This window comes from Anolis carolinensis, chromosome 3 (genome assembly GCF_035594765.1).
Source record: "Anolis carolinensis isolate JA03-04 chromosome 3, rAnoCar3.1.pri, whole genome shotgun sequence".
Lineage (NCBI taxonomy): Eukaryota > Metazoa > Chordata > Lepidosauria > Squamata > Dactyloidae > Anolis > Anolis carolinensis.
Genome location: NC_085843.1, coordinates 5,211,345 through 5,232,929, shown reverse-complemented (window position 1 = coordinate 5,232,929; position 21,585 = coordinate 5,211,345). Strand labels below are relative to the sequence as shown.

The 21,585-nt window shown below is 43.9% G+C and overlaps 1 protein-coding gene across 2 annotated transcripts in view; it reads left to right on the top strand.

The window, feature by feature from the left end:
• rnf121 (ring finger protein 121) overlaps positions 1 to 3,771 on the top strand; it is a 36,843-nt gene extending 33,072 nt beyond the window's left edge. For both annotated transcript variants that reach the window (XM_062974421.1, XM_062974422.1), the window contains exon 9: positions 1,618 to 3,771. In XM_062974421.1, coding sequence (XP_062830491.1) covers positions 1,618 to 1,738 — 121 coding nt within the window. In that variant the 3' untranslated portion in view covers positions 1,739 to 3,771. The remainder of the gene's footprint in view (positions 1 to 1,617) is intronic.
• The last annotated feature ends 17,814 nt before the right edge of the window (positions 3,772 to 21,585 follow it).

Sequence of the window (21,585 nt, the reverse complement as noted above, 5' to 3'; positions counted from 1 at the left end):
TCCTCATCACTTTCCTCATCAGAACTGAAACACCTTTGACTACGCCCCACAGCATCCCCAGCTGTGGATCCCGTCCCATCCCTCCAACTTGTCCACTGGTCTAATCCTGAAGGTCCCCAATCGCCTTCCATACTATCATTGCCAGTGGCACCCAAATCCTCCCTCACACGAGTCCATTCCATGTCATCCTCCTCTGAGCTAACCATCTCTTCCTCCATTCTCTCAGTAAAACCCTCAAAGGAGTTCTCGTCAGATGGTTCTGCAAATAAGTCCCGCAGCCGCTTCCTTTCTCGCTCCTCGAGAGTATCTGACTCCCGAGGAGTCTTACGACCACGTCTCCCAATATCAGAGCCATAAGGCTCAACCATAACAGAGAGAGAGAGAGAGAGAGATCTGAACAAATGGCGATATAAAAATGCAAAAGAACTTGGCAAAGAAACACACCAAAAAGTAGAAGCGAAAAAGCATTAGCACTGGCATTAAACACTTCTAGTAAAATCGCTAGGTTAGAAGCAGCTGACATTGGTAATGTTCTAACAAAGAACTGCCAAAAACTGTTAAAGTTAAACTAAACAATCATTGTTGTTCCAGTACAACAGTTGGAAAATATAATAATAATAATAATAATAATAATAACAATAATAATAGTAGTAATACTAATAGTCAGGATTTCCAAGCAGTATGTCATCATTTGGTTAACAGAGAGATATAGAAGAATAATACAGTAGAGTCTCACTTATCCAACACTTGCTTATCCAACGTTCTGGATTATCTAACGCATTTTTGTAGTCTAATGTTTTCAATGTATCGTGATTTTTGGGTGTTAAATTCATAAATACAGTAATTACTACGTAGCATTGCTGCGTATTGAACTACTTTTTCTGTCAAACTTGTTGTATAACATGATGTTTTGGTGCTTAATTTGTAAAATCATAACCTAATTTGATGTTTAACAGGCTTTTATTTATTTATTTATTTATTTCAAATATTTCTATCCCGCCCTTCTCACCCGGAGGGACTCAGGGCGGCGTACAATTGGCAACAATTCGATGCCGATACATCATTAAAAACAACAACATATAAAAAATACAACCAATTAAATACAGTATAAAATATAAAACATAAAACGTGTTTAAAATCCGTTCGTCCAATATCCTCCAACTTTATCCATATAACAATCTGGGTCGTCTTTATCATTTATTCATTAAATGAGGCTTCTCCTCCATCTCAACTTATTATCTAACATATTCGCTTATCCAACGTTCTGCCGGCCCGTTTATGTTGGATACGTGAGACTCTACTGTACAACGTGCATTTATGATAAGTCTGTATTTCATTACAAGCCCAACGTGCTTTTACTGCATTCTGCTCCACTAAAGATACCAAATATTCCTATAGCCCAGACATGGGCAAACTATGGCCAAAGATATATACCCCAAGCTTTTGGATTTTCCAGGAGGAATCCACCAAGAAGGCCCTGTCTCATCCGCCCACCAGCCATTCCATTGAAGGTAGCAAGAGGGGGGAAAGGGCCTGTCTTTGGGGAGAAATCTGGGGGTCTTTGGGGAGGAATACGGGGCCTTTGTGTTTGCCTTCCTTTGACTCGCTGTTTCCCAGCTGGGAGCGTCCCCACGTCATGTACGGCCAGCTGCTGGACTGGCTCCGCTACCTGGTCGCCTGGCAGCCGGTCATCATCGGACTGGTCCAGGGCATTAACTACATCCTGGGGCTGGAATAGCCGCGGGGTCCGGCTCCCGGTTCCCCCTCCGGCCTTTGCCAGCGTTGCGCCCGGGGAGCTGCGCGTCGGCGGCGATGGCAGCACAGGACGGCGAGCGGAGAGCGGCGAAGGCACGGATCTTTTTTTACGAAAATCACTTACTTACCTCTCAGGATTGCGGCCTCCTGCCCGGCGCGATGGGGAAAGGACTCGCACGAGGGAGATGCTGCCGCCGAGGGGAAGGGAGGAAGGGGGGGGGAGAGTCCTTTTTTTAAAAAAAAGAAAGAAAAAAAAGAAAATAATTATTTTAATGAGCATATTTAAAGTCTTTTTATTGCTGGTGTTTGGAAAAGGGAGGCGGTTTTCTCTGCTGCCGTCCAGAGCGCTGTTCCCGCGTGACTGTTTTGATCAAGAAACCAAATTCTTTCAGCAAGGTTTTAGAGCGACCCTTTGATTCCTGGGCCTTTTAGCAACGTGCGGATAAGTCCGGTCAGCACGTGAGAGGAAGAAGGATGCGATGTTGGCCATGTCAAGTTGGGCTTGGACCTGTTGAGGCAAAAGCATGACTGGATGAAGAGCTCGGAAGTCGCCCCGTTTCGAAAACAAAACCCTTTTTGCCCAGGAGGCATAGTTTGCCACTTGCGTCAGACGTAGGTTCCTCTCCTTGCGTTTTTTGCACTCTTTTTCTGCTTGCAATTTGGGTTTGAGTCCCCTTCGGTCTTTTCTACAAAGCCCCGGACCCTTCCTGGTGGGAAGTCAATTTCCACTGTATCCCCGAATTGCTTTGTTTCCTGTGAAAAACACTAAAGATGCCAGAACATCAGGTAGTATTGTCATTGTTACCAAAATCCAAGAAAGAGCGAACTCAAACTGCAACTAGAACTAAACAAGGAAATTTTTTAGAAGTCACTGTGCTGCAGATCGGCCGAGAGGAGTAGCCAACACGGAGGGAAGAAATAATAACAAGAAGAAGAAGCCTTGCCATCCCTTGAAGTACATGCCAGTTGTGATTACTGCAAAGTTTGACAACAGTATTTTGTGCTTTTGAGTCTCAGGGCAGCGGTTAAGAGAGCCTGATGGTGGGTTTCCAGTTTGGACAAAGCAAAGTGTTCTGACACAAGGAAGCATCGGTCATCACAACCTTGTCTTGGTTCCTGCTTTATGTTTCAGAGAGTGACCCCAGAAACCCATAACCGAGGAAGAAGAGTGACGGTTTGTAGAAGGAAGGAACTTCCTGCAGACTTTACACCGAGGAGTAGCCCTTGGACACAGTGGAGTGGAAGGAACCCTCGCTGGATCTTGACCCCACAAGACCCCATTCATGTCAGTGTTACGGTTTCTCCAGAGTGGATCATTCGAGTAAACGAGTAAATGGTCTTCCTTCTTGTGAACAAGTCCAAAGGCCAGCTTTGTGGTGAGTTGCAAGTCGGGCAGAATGGCAACCGGTTGCCATGATGCCTTGCTCGATTATATCCCACCGCCCTGTGTATCCTCATCCCATCCAAGTGCATTTAGGAGAATGATCTAGATGAAGAGATGGGAGGACCTCTCAAAGGGCAAAGTTAGTTGTTCATGTAAGGGCTTTTGGGCTGCAGAAATCGTTCTTCTTTTTCATCCTTTGCCTCTGTTTTCCTCGACCCCGAATGGGACGCAAGGCTTGGTGTGTCATGCAAGGAATGAGAAACCAGGCAAAAAGGGTGTGAAACTATGGTGAGAAATTGCTCCATTTGCATGTTTTGGTGTTTACCTGGCTTCGATCTCGCTCAGGTCAGGAAACTTGAGGCAAGGTGTCTCTGAAACTTAAAAGGATGAGAAAAGGAACGGGCTGTATTTGTGTGTGTGTCCCTTTTATCGCCGTTATTTTGATTCCTCCCCACCCCAGATAATAAAAGGAAAATGTGTTTATTTGCACCCTCTCGAACCATTTAAGAGCCGTGCAAAACACCCGAGTCACCGACAATGAGCTTCTCCACTGGACAGACCTTTTGGAGAGTCGTCAATGTCACTTGATAATATCTTTTCTAAAAACATGTAATAAAATTTGCTGAACTGCTTGTCCTGTTCTTTCTGAAACTCCCCAAGTTGACCAGAGGTTGGCTTTGAATGGCTGTAGTTCAGTACTAATGTCAAATACAGATTTTATGATATGGTACAGCTTTAAAGTACTATTTCAGTACTAATATCAAGGCAAATACAACGTTTACTAGCTGTGCCCGGCCACGCATTGCTGTGGCGAAGTATGGTGGTATGGGAAATCAGATAATCTGTATTTTATAGGTAGTGTGGAAGAGGCCTAAGTGAGGCCTAACTCTGCCTGTCCCCTGGGGTGAGTGGGTTGCTAGGAGACCAAGTGGGTGGAGCTTAACCTTCTAACTGGCAGCAATTGGATGAAAGCAATTCTTCCTCTCCCTCTAATTAGGACTTTATTTTTCTTTTCTTTTTGTTGTATGAACGTAGAGGCATGGATGAGGGGTTGTGCTGCCAAGTTTAGTGTTTCTGGGATGTGTAGTTTTGTTGTTTTGTCCTAGGCCGAAATTTCATTACCCTTTTATATATATAGATGGTATATCAAGGCTTTATGGTATGGTACAGTATGGGGTCTAGTGTTAGACCTATCTTTAAGTAGCCAGAAACTACACTTATCCGTCATTGACCAATCCCAATTCGGGCCATAGATGATCTGAGAGTCTATATATGGTTATTTCTTATGTTGTCCCTATTTTCACTTTCCTTGTCCGTTTTCTGAACCAAGACTTTCTCTTTATGGCTCGTTTAAGGCAGTTGCTGGTCCTATTAATGGGGATATTTTGGGGCCGAACCTCGTGCTGAATTTTCACACCGAGAACCATCTAATATGAATGGAAACAACTGCAAGGGCCTAAAGTAGGCATGAGCAAACTTGGACCCTCCGGGTGTTTTGGACTTCAACTCCCACAATTCCTAACAGCCGGCAGGCTGTTAGGAATTGTGGGAGTTGAAGTCCAAAACACCCGGAGGGTCCAAGTTTGCCCATGCCGGCCCTAAAGAAACAATTGGGATTTGATTACCTTTTCTTTTTCTGAAATTTTTCTCTTTTTTATGTCCTGGAAGTATTTCCGAGTTCCTCGGAAGAAATAAATAAAGGAATAATAAAGCAAAAAGAGAAATACCAAACCCAGTGACTCAAAGGTGGCACATGACTGTGTTTCTCGTTCTTTTAAATTGACTGTCATCGTGAGTGAATGTGGCGTTTTGCGAAGTTTTAGCAAGGAAATGAACACTCAGTTCCCACCCTTCACAGAAAACGCAGCATTAAAATACGAGGGTTGAATGAAAAGTAATGCCTCCACCTTCGTAACTCCTCAGCAGATGGTGGTCCTGGTCTGCGGCAGGTCCTGGCTTATTCAGTAGACTCGTCTCTATAGTTCCATTTGGAGGGAAGCCTGAACATTGAACGGTTGTGTTGTTAAAGCGCGAAGTATGGAACCCTGTGCAGACAGTCGGTCAATGAGACTTAAGCAACGTGCAGTCACTGAATTCTTGACAGCAGAAGGTGTCACCCCAAAGGAGATTCATCAGAGAATGCAAGCTGTTTATGGCGATTGTGTTGATGTGAGTCCTGTGCGTCGTTGGGTGAGTAAGCTTAAAGATATTGATGTGGGAACCTCTGACTTGTGTGACAAAGAGTTGGACGTCCTGTGACAGCAACCACTGAGTTTCACAAGCAAAAGATTGACAGATTGATTCAGGACGACCGTGGTATCACTCAGAGAGACATTTCAAGCCTAAGAGACATTTCACAAGAACGTGTGGGTCACATTATTGCTTTGCTTGGCTCTCGGAAGAACTGTGCACGATGGGTCCTGTGAGACGCCGGTTGCAGAAACAGAGTGTCGACTTCTTCCGTGACAGCTTCAGAAAACATGTTCATCGTTGGCAGAAATGTATCCAATTGTCTGGTGATGATGTGGAAAAGTGAATAGTGGTCGTTAAAGAGCACGTTCGGAGGATTATTTCTGCGTTTGATTTATTAAAATATTCCTACCCAAACCCAAGTCACGAAGGTGGAGGCATTACTTTTCATTCAACCCTCGTATTTCCAAAGAAGGCTATAAAAATGAATGAGGTTTTTTGTGGTTTGGTGCTTGGACTTATGACGGTAGAAGGCAAACCTGTTCTAGGGTTTTTCTCTGCAAGTTTTGCTCAAAAAGGTTTGCCCTTTTGCTTGACTCACCCAATAATTTTTCCTGGATGAGGCAGGGTTCAAACACTCAAACCATTATACATTATGCTGATGAAGGTGCCATGCTGATTCGTATTCCCAGCTGGGCTTGTCCTTATAGGCTCCTAAAATTGGAAGGGGTCCCCAGAGGCCATCTAGTCTGACCCATCTTCTGCCAGTCAGGAAGACACAATCCAAGCACTACCCAATTAGATGGCCAATGACATTGGTATTGCTTTGCATCCACTAGGCATGAGCCAACTTGGGCCCTCCCTCCAGGTGTTTTGGACTTCAACTCCCACAATTCCTAACAGCCGGTAGGCTTTTAGGAATTGTGGGAGTTGAAGTCCAAAACACCTGGAGGGAGGGCCGAAGTTGGCCCATGCCTGGCATAGATGCATCCTAAGTTTCTCGCTAAACTACAACTCCCAGGGCTCCATCATCTTGAGTCATATCAGTCACCAAACTGCATCAGTTCTGCTGTGTGGATTCAGCCATAGTCTGCAAAATCGTCTTCTTGCAACGACTTTGTGACAGCCGAAAACCTAGCTGATTTCACACTCTGACTGATCAGTTTCCATGATGAGAGAAAAAGAAGGCATGGCGTGAACGTTTGGGTGACCTTTGTGTGGAAACTCTGGTGTCTCCTTCCTGTCTGAGGCTAGAATAGATTGATATCCTAGATAGTTCCCTTTTGGCCCGGTTTCTGGGGAGTGACCACTCACTCCGTGGGGCTGCCCCTTGGGAGGCGTGGGCGGCCAATGTTTTGCATTGCGGTCTCTCTTTCTGACTTGTCAGGGCTTTTATTAGAGGCAAGATCATCTTCTGGAGAAATGGGAAGAAGGCCCTGCGGCATCACTTTGGTCTCATGCCTTTCCCTGTTTCTAATATTTAGTTGCAATATTTCTGTTAGGGATTCCTCTTCTTCAGAAGAGGAAGGGGAGCAGGAAAGTGCTCATGAATCTGAGGGTGAGTTGGAATCTGAGGAGGAGACTTTGCAAGTACCCACATTTCAGGAAAGGCGAAAGGAAACCAAGCAGAGACATTGTTCAGCTAGATTAGCTATAAGAATGGTATATATATAAAATAACAACTTAAATGTATATACTCCCATGCAGGTTTAAACATGTGTATTATAGTATGCTAGTATTGTTGAGTATTTTCTTTATAGTCCCAACTGGGTACTATCTTATTATGTAACATATAAAGCAAAACACACATCAATCTCCAACCAAAAACAGTCCACAAATATGGTATATATACAAGTACAATTATACAACCTTATTATGTAACATATAAAGTAAAGCATACATCAATCTCAACGGAAAACAGTCCACAACTATTGTGTGTATACAAACAAAACTATGCAACAACAAGTAATCCTGGGTACAATGCCTCGTTTCGGGGAGTCCTTCTTCAGGTTGTGGATATTTATGTTAGATCTTAAACAGTTTTTTGATGAATAGTGATTTTCTTCTTACTGTGATTCTCAGAATCTTCTACGGTATGTTGTGGATATATTGCTGTCTCTTTTAATCTCAATTACTTGCTTGGTCCTGCTTCAGTTCAAGGCCTATCCATGTTGTCAATTTACGTTGTTACTCTTGCAGGGCTCTGTGTTTTTTCAAAGTTGCTAGATTAGCTGCCAAAAATGCAGCTGAGTAATTAGGAACTGCCCTAGCAGCTGTGAGGGAACCCAGGGCTATAAAGCAGAATCAGGTGCAGCCAGCTCTTGCTGGTAACAAACTGACTCTAATGCCTTCACTCCCCTTGTGCCTGCTTCGAGTCTGCATCTGGATTTATTGCTGTTTCTTTGTCTTAAGTAAGACTGCTATTTGATTTGGAATTTTATCAGAGACTAAGAACTGTTTACCCTAAGACTTCATACAATCGTAGAGTTGTAAGAGACCTCATGGGCCATCCAGTCCAGCCCCCTGCCAAGAAGTAGGAAATCGCATTCAAAGCACCCCCGACAGATGGCCATCCAGCCTCTGCTTAAAAGCCTCCAAAGAAGGAGCCTCCACCACGGCCCGGGGGAGAGAGTTCCACTGCTGAACAGCCCTTCTCACCGTGAGGAAGTTCTTCCTGATGTTCAGGTGGAATCTCCTTTCCTGTAGTTTGAAGCCATTGTTCTGCATCCTAGTCTGCAGGGCAGCAGAAAACAAGCTTGCTCCCTCCTTCCTATGACTTCCCCTCACATATTTGTACATGGCTCTCATGTCTCCTCTCAGCCTTCTCTTCTGCAGGCTAAACATACCCAGCTCTTTAAGCCGCTCCTCATAGGGTTTGTTCTCCAGACCCTTGGCTTCCTTGCTTCCTTTTGTATTATTCCACTGAGTGAGCTGTCCTTTATGTTTGGCTGAAGTAAAGCAGTTTTCATTTACTTACCACAGTGTTTTAAGGCTCTTCTTGAAAGACAAAACAGGACAATTTCCCCCTGTAATTTGAACCCATGGATCCATTGTGTCCCAGTCTCCGGAGCAGCAAGAAACAAGCCTATTCCCTCCTCAATATAAATGTGAGAAATAAATAAATAAATATTTCCCTCAATATCCTTTGATATACAGTAGAATTCCAGTTATCCGACTTCCGCTTATCCGACACACCGTATTATCCCACACGCCAGCGTCTCGCCCCTACTAACAGGTGCCCAGCACTTGGAGAGGCCTGCTGCGCATTGCTGATTTTCTAGGCAACCGGGTGCTTGTTGGAAGGGAAAAGTTATTTTTCTAGGCAGCAGCGGGCCTCTTCAAGCCGGGTGCTTGCCGGAAGGGAGGAGACTTTTCTGGGTGCTTGCTGGGAGGGATAATAAGGTCTTCCTATTATCCAACAGTTTCGGTTATCCAACATTCATCCCGCCCGTTTATGTCAGATAACTAGAACTCTATTGTATATGTAAACACGGCTCTTGTGTCCTCTTCTCCCAGCCTTCTTTTCTCCAAACTAAACATCTCCAGCTCTTTAGGGATTATTGATTATGTTGACACCTTCCAGCTTAGAGTCATAGAATCATAGAATAGTAGAGTTGGAAGAGACCTCATGGGCCATCCAGTCCAACCCCCTGCCAAGAAGCAGGAAATCACATTCATAGTCAATATACTTCTTGCATTGCTTTGTCCATAACTATACCCAGGGTCATTCTAGATGTCCTCAATCCAGATACTACATATCCCAAGTCCTTTTAGAATCATTCTGCCCCAGACTCTGCTCCTTTCATGGATAGCTTGTCTTATTACTAGTCTAGACACCTGCAGCCTCCAACTGTCCCAGTTTGTCCTACTTAATTCCTTCCCATCCCACTTTCTCATGTGCTTTGAAAATGTCCAACATTTCCTTCCCGCCTTCCGCTTTGTCCTCAGCTAAGTTCAGCAGCTGCCAACAAGAGTTCAAAATGCAAAAGTGGTTTACATTGAATGAACCCGGCACTGAAGGGAGGATTGCTGAGGGCAAAACCATCCTAGGCTGGCTGTACACACTGTGGAATTAACACAGTTTGACACAGCTTTAGCTGCCATGGCTCAATGCTAGGGGATTCTAGGAGTTGTAGATTCCCAAGGTATTCGGCCTTCTCTGCCAAAGAGGTCAGGTGCCTCAATGAACTACGAATCCCAGGATGGATATTGCCGCATTTGTCTGTGTCTCATATCAGAATCTTATCCATTTAACTATCTTGTATCCCACCTGAACCTAAGAGCTCTATGTCTCCCAAGGACAAATGTAGTGAAATGCCACTACTCACCAAGGAGCAGGAAGAGGATCTGTTACTCAGCCTGCTGTGCTATTTTGAACCAGATCAACACATAAACCAGGTTGAAGCCAAAGGAACAGAGGTTAATTACTTTCAGGCCTGAAAGGATGTCTGCTACAGAGTCTCCGCTCAAAATTGGAAACAAGCTGTTCAAAGTTCCTGTGCTCTCCCCTGATTGGTCAGAAATCAGCCCAGTTTCAGTCTGGGACTGGGAACTGAAGTCATTTGGAAAGATCTGCAGGTAGGTAAATATATGATGAATCCACATGTTAAACAGTTCATGATGGGATTATGAATCAAGTCCGGTTTGCAGCAAAGTTGAGCCTCGGAACACAACAGGGCTGTTAATGCAGATATGATTAGTTCAATGCAAAACACAGATTTTATCTGTACATTGTTGGAGTCTGGCAGCCTCTGGTCGGATTTCCTTGAAGCTTCTTTTGGCAGAATTTGGTCTTTTTGGACAGCATTTTTCTAGAGGGACTAACATTGTAGGAGATCGGCAGCTGGCAAATACCTTTTAAGCACATACAAAGTCTTGAGTCCCGCTCGGGGCAGAGAAAGGCGGGATATAAATATTGTAAATAAATTAGATAAGATATTTGTTTAACTTTTCCCCTAATAAGCCTGACTGTATTTTACACATATGTGTTTCTCCTTGCTCTAGTGAATTAGTTATTTTTTAATCCCGAGCACATGTGTGTGAGTCCCAAAAAAGGTTGTTAACTCTGTGTATAATACAAACGATATTGCCAAAGAAACCAGAGATGTATAGTTTTGAGGCATGGAACAAAAGTGATTTCTGAGAATGTAAGAAAGGGGAGGAAATATTGTCCAGTCCATTGCTGAGAAAGAGACTTTCCAGTGCTGATGGAGTGCTCCATTTGGCTCTATGCAGCCAAGGTTTGCTGTCCAGGGAATGCTAGGACTTTTGCAGCCCCAAATTAGCACCTTTCCCAAGCTCTAGCCCAGGATGGGCAAACCTCGGACCTCCAGATGTTTTGGACTGCAACTCCCATAAAACTCCAAAACACCTGGAGGGCCCAAGTTTGCCCAACCTTGTCTAGCCCCATTTCCATCTGTCTGTCTGTTTCTGAATCACTCCTCCATATATTTCCACTATCTGTCTATCTACCTATCCATCTGCCCATCTATCCATCCTTCCATCCATCCGCACAGGGTGGGTGGCCATCTGTTGGAAATGCTTGGATTGTGTCTTCTTGCATGGCGGAACATTGGGGTCCCTTCCAATTATAGGAGTCTATGATTCTATCTATATATCCATGATTCTATTTATCTATCATCACCATTTCTCTCCCTCATCTATATATCTATCCATCTATCTACCCATCTTTCCACCTAGCTAGCTATTTATCCATCCATCTACCCATCCATCAACCATCTATCTCTCTTTCACACTGTCCATCTACCTATCTGCTTATCTATCTATCATCTATCATTCTATTTATCTTTCATCATCTCTCTTTCTCATATATATATGTATCCATCTATCTAACCCTGTCTGTCTGTCGGTTCTATCGATCTAGTTATCTATCATCTATCCACTCACCCACCAACACATCCATCAACTCTATCATCTCTCTCTATCTATCTATCTATCTATCTATCTATCTATCTATCTATCTATCTATCTATCTATCTAATCTATCTACCCACCCCTGTCTGTCTCTTTGTTCTATCTATCTATCTATCTATCTATCTATCTATCTATCTATCTATCTATCTATCTATCTATCTACTTATGATTCTATTGACCTATCATCGTCATCTCTTTCTTTCATCTATTTAACTATCAACCCTTCCATCCATCCATCCACCTACCCATCGTCTCTCTTTTGCTGTATGCATCTACCTATCCCTCTGTCTATCCATCCACCTATTCATCCATCTGTCTCTCTTTCACACTATCTATCTATCTATCTATCTATCTATCTATCTATCTATCTATCTATCTATCTATCTATCTAGCTATCTATCTTTCTATTTTATCTATAATAATCATCACCGTCTCTCATCTATATATTTATCCATCTATCTACTCATCTGTCTGGCTATCTAGATATCCATCCATCCACCCACTTACCCATCATTATCTCCTTCACTCTATGCAAAAGATATCCTTCTGTCTAGCTATCCATCCACCCATCCATCTATCTACTATCTGTCTCTTTCACTCTGTCCATCTACTTATGTGCCTATCTATCTGTCCGTCCATCCATCCATTCATCCATCCATCCACTATCTGTGTTTCTTTCACTTTGTCCATCTACCTATCTGCCTATCTATCCATCCATCCACCCATCCAACTGTCTATCTCTCTTTCATTCTGTCCATCTACTATCTGCCTATCTATCTATGTATCTACCTACCTACCTACCGTACCTATCTTTCATCATCTCTCTTTCTCATCTATCTATCTATCTATCTATCTATCTATCTATCTATCTATCCATTCACCCATCCATCAACTGTCTATCTCTCTTTCATTCTGTCCATCTACCTATCTGCCTGCCTGCCTATCTAATATCTATCTATCCATCCATCCACTCATCCATCCATCAACTGTCTATCTCTCTTTCATTCTGTCCATCTACCTATCTGCCTGCCTATCCATCTATCTATCTATCCATCCATCCATCCATCCACTCATCCATCCATCAACTGTCTATCTCTCTTTCATACTGTCCATCTACCTATCTGCCTGCCTATCCATCTATCTATCTATCTATCTATCTATCTATCTATCTATCTATCTATCTATCCATCCACTCATCCACCCATCAACTGTCTATCTCTCTTTCATTCTGTCCATCTACCTATCTGCCTGCCTATCTATCTATCCATCCATCCATCCATCCATCCATCCATCCATCCACTCATCCATCCATCAACTGTGTCTCTCTTTCACTCTACCTATCTGCCTATCTATGATTCTATTTATCTATTATCATTATCTCTGTCTTTAATCTGTATATCTATCTGTCCATCTATCTATCCATCCACCCACCCATCCATCTGTCTTTCACTCTATCCATCTACCTATCCATCTCTCTGTATGCCGCTCTGTCCACCCACCCACCCATCCATCCATTCACCCATCAACTATCTCCTTTGCTCTATCCATCTACCTTCCTACCTATCCATCTTTCCATCTATCCATCCATCCTTCCATAGAGTCTGGATGGCGATCTCTTGAGAAGCTTGCCTTCCTTCCTTACAGGAGGGGTTGGACTGGATGGCCTTTTGGGTTCCCTTCCAACTCTGTGATTTCCAAGAGAGGAATGTGCCGGAGGGCAATGCTACAGAGTCATGCCAACATCTGGCAGAGGTTTTCAGATCGGGAGTTCCTTGGTGACTCCCTGGTCCTTGCTCAGCTGGTTTGCAGAAATGCCATGATCCGGGGAAGACCTTCGGGGCAGGAAGTGGTGGGTGGGCAACCACAGGAAACGCAGAGTGACCAAGACCAAAAAGTGTATTTCGGTTGATTCACCCTCTGCTTGGATTCCCCCAAAAAGGCCATTCAAGCTTGTTCCGCTGAGATACTTTCCCTTTCTGGTCTTTGGCCACGAATAGTTTGAGTGTCCTCTTGAACATGGAGATCTTTACTGGAAACCATGGGATTTATAGTTTGTTGGATCGTAGGGCCAGCTACTGAGCAGAAGGCATCAGCCTCATTCTGGGGAAAGGAAAGGAAAGGCCAGAGGGTTGCAGGGAAACCAAACATGTTCTTCTTGCAGAAGGCAAGGCCAACGAGAAATCCTTCTTCTGGTGGAAATTCCATCCTGGGAATGATGGCTTTTGGCGACAGAGGAATGAACGACATCCACAATTGGCAGGACACTCCGTTCCAGGAAGACTGGGGTTATTTATTATTATAATGAGAAGAAAATGACAACACCAGACATGGAACTCATTAAATCATAGGAACATACAGTTGGAAGGGTCTTCAAAAGGCCACCCAATCCATCCCTCACCCAATTCAACCTAGTTTGTGGTAGCCACAAAAACGAAGTTTCTAGAGCAGAATAACTATTTACAAAGTTATCATCATCGACGATCCATGGTGTCCAAGTCCGATTGCCTTCCAAGCACAGGGTCTTGGTGGTGGGTCCATAGATGGCTGTGGAGATCTACTATTGACCAGCATAGAATCATAGAATCATAGAATAGTAGAGTTGGAAGAGACCTCATGGGCCATCCAGTCCAACCCCATTCTGCCAAGAAGCAGGAAATCGCATTCAAAGCACCCCCGACAGATGGCCATCCAGCCTCTGCTTAAAAGCCTCCAAAGAAGGAGCCTCCACCAGTCCGGGGAAGAGAGTTCCACTGCCGAACAGCTCTCACAGTGAGGAAGTTCTTCCTGATGTTCAGGTGGAATCTCCTTTCCTGTAGTTTGAAGTCATTGTTCCGTGTCCTAGTCTCCAGGGCAGCAGAAAACAAGCTTGCTCCTTCCTCCCTATGATTTCTATTCACGTATTTATACATGGCTCTCATCATGTCTCCTCTCAGCCTTCTCTTCTGCAGGCTAAACATGCCCAGCTCTTTAAGCCGCTCCTCATAGGGCTTGTTCTCCAGACCCTTAATCATTTTAGTCGCCCTCCTCTGGACGCTTTCCAGCTTGTCAACATCTCCCTTCAACTGTCGTGCCCAGAATTGGACACAGTATTCCAGGTGTGGTCTGACCAAGGCAGAATAGAATAAGGGGGAGCATGACTTCCCTGGATCTAGACGCTATTCCCCTATTGATGCAGGACAGAATCCCATTGGCTTTTTTAGCTGCCGCATCACATTGTTGGCTCATGTTTAACTTCTTGTCCACGAGGACTCCAAGGTCTTTTTCGCACACACTGCTGTCAAGCCAGGCATCGTCCCCCGTTCTGTATCTTTGATTTCCATTTTTTCTGCCGAAGTGAAGTATCTTGCATTTGTCCCTGTTGAACTTCATTGTGTTAGTTCCGGCCCATCTCTCTAGTCTGTCAAGATCGTTTTGAATTCTGCTCCTGTCTTCTGGAGTGTTAGCTATCCCTCCCAGTTTGGTGTCGTCTGCAAACTTGATGATCGTGCCTTCTAACCCTTCGTCTAAGTCGTTAATAAAGATGTTGAACAGAACCGGGCCCAGGACGGAGCCCTGCTTGTGGCACTCCACTTGTCACTTCTTTCCATGATGAAGACGACGCATTGGTGAGAATCACCCTTTGGGTTCGTTTGCTTAGCCAATTACAGATCCACCTAACCGTAGTTTTGTCTAGCCCACATTTTACTAGTTTGTTTGCCAGAAGGTCGTGGGGGACTTTGTCGAAGGCCTTACTGAAATCCAGGTACGCTACATCCACATGTATCAACTCAACTCGTAACTCTATCGAAAAAAGAGATCAGATTAGTCTGGCATGACTTGTTTTTGGTAAATCCGTGTTGACTATTAGCAATGACCGCATTTGTTTCTAAGTGTTTGCAGACCAATTCCTTAACAATATTTTCCAGAATCTTGCCTGGTATCGACGTGACCGGACGGTAATTGTTTGGGTCGTTCTTTTTTCCCATCTTGAAAATAGATAGGAACCACATTCGCCCTCCTCCAATCTTCTGGGACAATTCCCGTTCTCCAAGAACCCTCAAAAATTATTGCTCGTAGTTTATTTATTACTAGCTGTGCCCGGCCACGCGTTGCTGTGGCAAAGTGGTGGTGGTATTGGTTAAAAATTGTTGTGTAATTTTTATTTGACTTTATTTGCATTTTTTTTATTAATTTTATTGTAAGTTATATTTTTATTTATTATATTTTATTATTTCCTTGTATTATTTTTAGTTACTTTCTGTTATTATGGTATTTTATTGTATTAATTTTTTAGTGTTTTTTATTATTTTTTATTGGGTTGCTAGGAGACCAAGTTGGAGGAGCTTAGCCTTCTAACTGGCAGCAATTAGATAAAAGCAATTATTCCTCTCTCTCTAATTAGGACTTTATTTTTCTTTTCTTTTTGTTGTATCAACCTTGAGGCGTGGATGATGGGTTGTGTTGTCAAATTTCGAGGTTGGGGGGCCTGTAGTTTTGTTGTTTTGTGGGTTGCCATGATGCCATCACTCTTTTATATATATAGATTATTATTATTATTGACAGCATTTATATTCCGCCCTTCTTACCCCGAAGGGGACTCAGGGCGGATCACATTACACATATAGGCAAACATTCAATGCCCTTTAACATAGAACAAAGACAAACAAACATAGGCTCCGAGCGGGCCTCGAACTCATGACCTCCTGGTCAGAGTGATTCATTGCAGTGATTCATTGCAGCTACTCTCCAGCCTGCGCCACAGCCCGAGTGGTTCTGAAATACCTTCCGCTAGTTCCTTCAATACTCTTGAAGGATACAGTGTAGACTTTAAAGTTACTAACACTTCCAGGTGGAAGATGCTTGAGTATGTTCGCATTGTCACATAAGTTGCATTGCTTTTGGAATGGAAAAAATAATAATATTTTCAGTCATCCACAAGTGTTCAGTCACATCCAAGGGGATAAAGAGAATTGATCGAAATAACTTCAGAATAATTTTGGAGAATTCCTGGAGAGAGACGGAGAATTCCCAGCAGCGTGAAGGAGGGCACATTAATATCTAGGCAAGAATGTCATTAAGCACCGAGTTCGAATTATGCAGCAGGTGTGCAAATCATCAATTTAAGAATAACTTTTGGTCTGGAAAGAGGTGAGTACGGTGAGATCTTAAGTGCAGACTCCACTCAGAACGAAAGTGCCGCCAAAGCACAAAAGTTGACATTTGGGGTCTCGTGCGCGGCAGGATGTTTGCACACACACTTTAATGCTGATCAATTGAGGTTTTTGGTGAGATCACGGAACCAAAGTTCTGAGGTCGGTTTGTGCCCTGAAAGCGTTTTCCATCCTCAGCAAAAAAAAAAAAAAAGGAGACCCTTTGAAAAGCAAAAGCAAAACCGTGGTCCTTCCAGAAGAACGAACTGTGTCAATATGTGGGTCCGATTCCTGGATAAACAGAGGAAGTTCCAATAAGTGTTCAAGCACAAAGTGTTCCTCGAAGCATTTCCAGGAACTTTGGAAGGGTTTCCGCAAAGGTTCTGGTGGGATGTTCTGCTCCTGCACCCTTCCCAAGGGAAGCCTTGCAAATTACGTTTCATTGGAAGGGTTCATTAGCAGGACGTCCCAGCAGAGCCTTGGCTCCTGCATTTCCCATCATCCCCAGATTCTACATCTGTATCAATGCAAGGCAGGCTGATCCGGTTTGCAGATTGGAGCAAATGGAGATCGAAAACAATCCACGCAAAAGGGAAATGTTCAGTGTGTTGTCGAAGGCTTTCATGGCCAGTATCACTGGGTTGCTGTGAGCTTTCCTGGCCATGTTCCAGAAGCATTCTCTCCTGACGTTTCTCCCACATCTATGGCAGGCATCCTCAGAGGTTGTGAGGTCTGTTGGAAACTAGGCAAGTGGGGTTTATATATCAGTGCAATAATGTCCAGGGTGGGAGAAAGAACTCATCTGTGAATGTTGCAATTGGCCACCTTGATTAGTATTGAATAGCCTTGCAGCTGCAAAGTCTGGCTGCTTCCTACCTCGGGAAATCCTTTGTTGGGAGGTAGGTGTTAGCTGGCCTTGATGGTTTCCTGTCTGGAAGAACTCGTCTGCTAGAGGCAAGTTTGAATGTTGCAACTGGCATCTTGATTCGAATTGAATAGCCTTGCAGCTTCAAAGCCTGGCTGCTTCCTGCCTGGGGAAATCCTTTGTTGGGAGGTAGGTGTTAGCTGGCCTTGATGGTTTCCTGTCTGGAAGAACTCGTCTGCTAGTTTGAATGTTGCACTGGCCACCTTGATTCGAATTGAATAGCCTTGCAGCTTCAAAATCTGGCTGCTTCCTGCCTGAGGAAATCCTTTGTTGGGAGGTAGGTGTTAGCTGTCCTTGATGGTTTTCTGTCTGGAAGAACTCGTCTGCTTGAGGCAAGTTTGAATGTTGCACTGGCCACCTTGATTCGAATTGAATAGCCTTGCAGCTTCAACGCCTGGCTGCTTCCTGCCTTGGGGAATCCTTTGTTGGGAGGTGTTAGCTGTCCTTGATGGTTTTCTGTCTGGAAGAACTCGTCTGCTTGAGGCAAGTTTGAATGTTGCACTGGCCAACTTGATTCGAATTGAATAGCCTTGCAGCTTCAACGCCTGGCTGCTTCCTGCCTGGGGGAATCCATTATTGGGAGGACAATTTCAACAGAAAGGAGGAAACCGAGAAAATGACCAACATCTGGCTACCAGTATTGGAAAAAAAATCTAAAATCAGGACAGTAAATAAAGGACAACACTCAGAAAACAGAGGAATTCCAGACATGAAACAATCAGGGCCAGTTAACACCTCCAAACAAAGCAGAAAACAAGCTTGCTCCCTCCTCCCTATGATTTCCTCTCACGTATTTTATACTTGACCCTCATCATGTCTCCTCTCAGTCTTCTCTTCTGCAGGTTAAAGATGCCCACCTCATTCAGCCGCTCCTCATAGTGTTGTCGACCGCGTTTCTAGGGGATCGGGCCCCTTAAGGAGAGAGCCGATCCGGTCCTGAGAGAACGGACCTTGGCGGAGCCAATAAGAGAATATGAGCCGCAATACAACCTGGAGCCGAAATGAAGAAGGTCCGCCAGAGATGAAGGAAAATCCACCAAGGAGTCTTTATTGAGCGATTCAGCTGAAAAGGACACTAGTAGCGATCATTCAGTCTACTAGCGTACCATATAATCAAAATACAGCCATATTTATACAAAATTTCAGTCTGACAGCCCTTTGAATTTCCCGCCCCGCTCCCCCGCCCATCTGATCGCGGATAGGCTAGAAGGCTGAACGAGGCGGGCTTTCGTTTCCCGCCTTGCTCTGCTGGCCCAATGGGGAGCCGCTTTTTGTCCCCACTCGGGCCAATCAGAGAGGAGGAGGCGGGAGCTATTGAAACAATGAAGTGCCAGGGCAGGAAATATCAGATTAACTCCTGCCAGACCGATTTCTAAAGGAATTAATGGCACCCATCAAGGATGTCCGGGTTCCTGTCACGTTCACAGATTTTAGATATGCCTTGGGGTGTCAGAGGGGAAGTGGTGATGGGTGTTGATGAGCCACAGGGCGCCTTCCTGAGGTGTCCTGGAATTTCCTGGGATATGACAATGTTTGCTCTGGGGGCTGAATCACCTTTAGGACTATAATCCGAATTTGGTGACTCAAGCCTTATATTGTCCATGCAATCTGAATTAGATTGGGTTAAGCTGTGGCAGATTATCCTTTTGTTTTTTTGGGAAAGGAAGCCTGGGTCATAGGAGCAGGGGTTCATGTTGGGGTCAAAATATTTCCCATTTGATTTCATGATTTGACAATTATATGAAATAGAATGAAAATTAAAATAAAGTTGGAACATAAACCCAGCTGGGAAAAACACATATTTTCCGGGGATCCCAAAGAGTACAAATACATATAGGCAGATAGATAGATTTCAAGGAAGCAAGGGAGAATCCATAAAGGTGAGTTACATTGCATAAAGGGGAATCATGAATGATATAAACAATTGAAAACATTTGATAAGAACGAAGTTCACAACATCTGGGGAACCCAATATGGAAAGTCATAGGAGTGGAGTTCTAGCAGCATGATTTCACAATTCATGAAGTTATTATCTCTTGCCTCAGAGTGCAGGGATAATCCACAGTAAACTCCAGTAAAAAAGTCTCAATCACTTTCTACTATAAATATATGGAATATAGAACATAAATTCTTGACTTTTGAACTATCTTTTACAAAGTCCTGGGGGGGGGGGAGGGTGGTCACCTTGATCACAATAGGGCTTGCTCTCCAGACCCTTGGTCATTTTAGTCTCCCTCATCTTGTTGTGGTTCAGTCTGATGATGAAGGGGGACTTGGATTTATGCAGGCTGACCAAAGCAATGCTGATGTGGGAAATCTTGAAGGCTCTGATGCTGGGAATGTTGAAGGCTTTGGCTCTGAATTGTCAGAGAGGCCACAAGTTGGCAACGAAACAGAAAACAATGATAAGGTTGACCTTTCACTTGATTCAGAACATCAACAAACTCCAGGTGTTTCGGGCAGCGAGTCAGAGGAATCTTCCTTAGATTAAAAACCTGGCTCTTCAAAAGGCCTTCAAGGATTAATCATTGTAGGTTGATTTATCTGCCCACTCAACAATAGGATGCCTGGCCATTATTACTTTGCACTTTATTGACTATTTTAGCTATGAATCTACCTCTCCCATGTGAAGTTTTCTGCACTTTGGCCCAGATCTGTGTTTTAGCCTCCCGTTTTTAACATTTTATGCACTATGCTGACTTTTATGACTGTTTTACTGATGTTGATGTCTTATTGATGTGAAATTGTTTTACTGTTTTATCGCTGTTATTGTATTTTTATGTCGGGCATGGCCCCATGTAAGCCACTCCGAGTTTCTCTGGGGAGATGGGGCGGGGTATAAAAATAAAGTTGTTGTTGTTGTTATTATTATTATTATTATTATTATTATTATTATTATTATTACTTAGACAGAGATACAAGGTTGAGGTTGAAGGTTCATCGCCCCAGACGTTCCCTTAGAATCGCTGGCAAATGTGTGGGAACTCAAGGGCAGAGAAATGCCTTTCTGGCTTGTAAACATGGCTAAATACAGGAGAAACAGAAAGTGATTTCAGACGAAGCAACGTTGATCTTGGGAAGCACATCTCCTGCCTTGTTTAAGCTCATGGAAAAGGATTCTCGTTTGTGTTCATGCCTGGAAACTGTGTTTTGCTTTTTACTCTGAAGTTTGTGGTGCCTTGTTTTTCAGGACTAATTTCCTATATCTGAGACTTGGATTTATATTCTGCAAATTGCTTTTACTGCTGGATTATAATGTTTTTTATTGACTGCCATTGCATTTGGATGTTTGCTTTCTTTACTGCTTTTTATTCAGACTTTGCTATGTTTAAACCTAGCCTGCTGTGATGGAGTGTGTGTTGACATCTCCCTTAAATTGCTGTACCCAGAATTGGACACAGTGTGATTCCAGGTAAAGTGGTCTGACCAGGACAGGACTCACCTGCATTTCCTTGACCAGTTGGAGGAGGAAGCGGTCAAGCGGGGATGTGTCGAGAGGAGGGCGGCCAGGACGGCCCAAGGCCTGGAAATACCGAATGACGACCTATCTAGGAAACTGGGTAATTTTAGTTTGGAAAGACAGAAAGGGAGGTCCAAGTTCTACTTTCTTCTTCTGCTTTGGACAGAGCTCTTCACCTGGAACAATATCCTTGAGTCCAGTTCTGGGCAAAGCAAATCGAGAAGGAGACGGACAAGAAGAAAGGGAAGAAGAGCAGGCAAAAGGATCAAAGGTCTGGAAACTATGAATCTCTGTAAGGAACCAATGGCTGTATTGGTGGTATAAGTGATGATTTGGAAAATAACCAGATTTACAAGTAATACTGATATGGCTGGGGGGAAAGAATGAATCTCTATATATAAAAGTGGAGAAGTGTGTTAAAGCGCTGAGCTGCTGAACTTGCAGACCGAAAGGTCCCAGGTTCAAATCCCGGGAGCGGAGTGAGCGCCCACTGTTAGCTCCAGCTTCTGTCAACCTAGCAGTTCGAAAACATGCCAATGTGAGTAGATCAATAGGTACCGCTCCGGCAGGAAGGTAACGGCGCTCCATGCAGTCATGCCAGTGGCCACATGACCTTGGAGGTGTCTACGGACAACGCCGGCTCTTCGGCTTAGAAATGGAGATGAGCACCAACCCCCAGTCTCAGACACGACTGGACTTAACGTCAGGGGAAACCTTTACCTATATATATATATACTAGCTGTGCCCGGCCACGCGTTGCTGTGGTGTTGTCTGGTGGTGTTGGTGAGAAATTGTTGAGGTGGTGGTG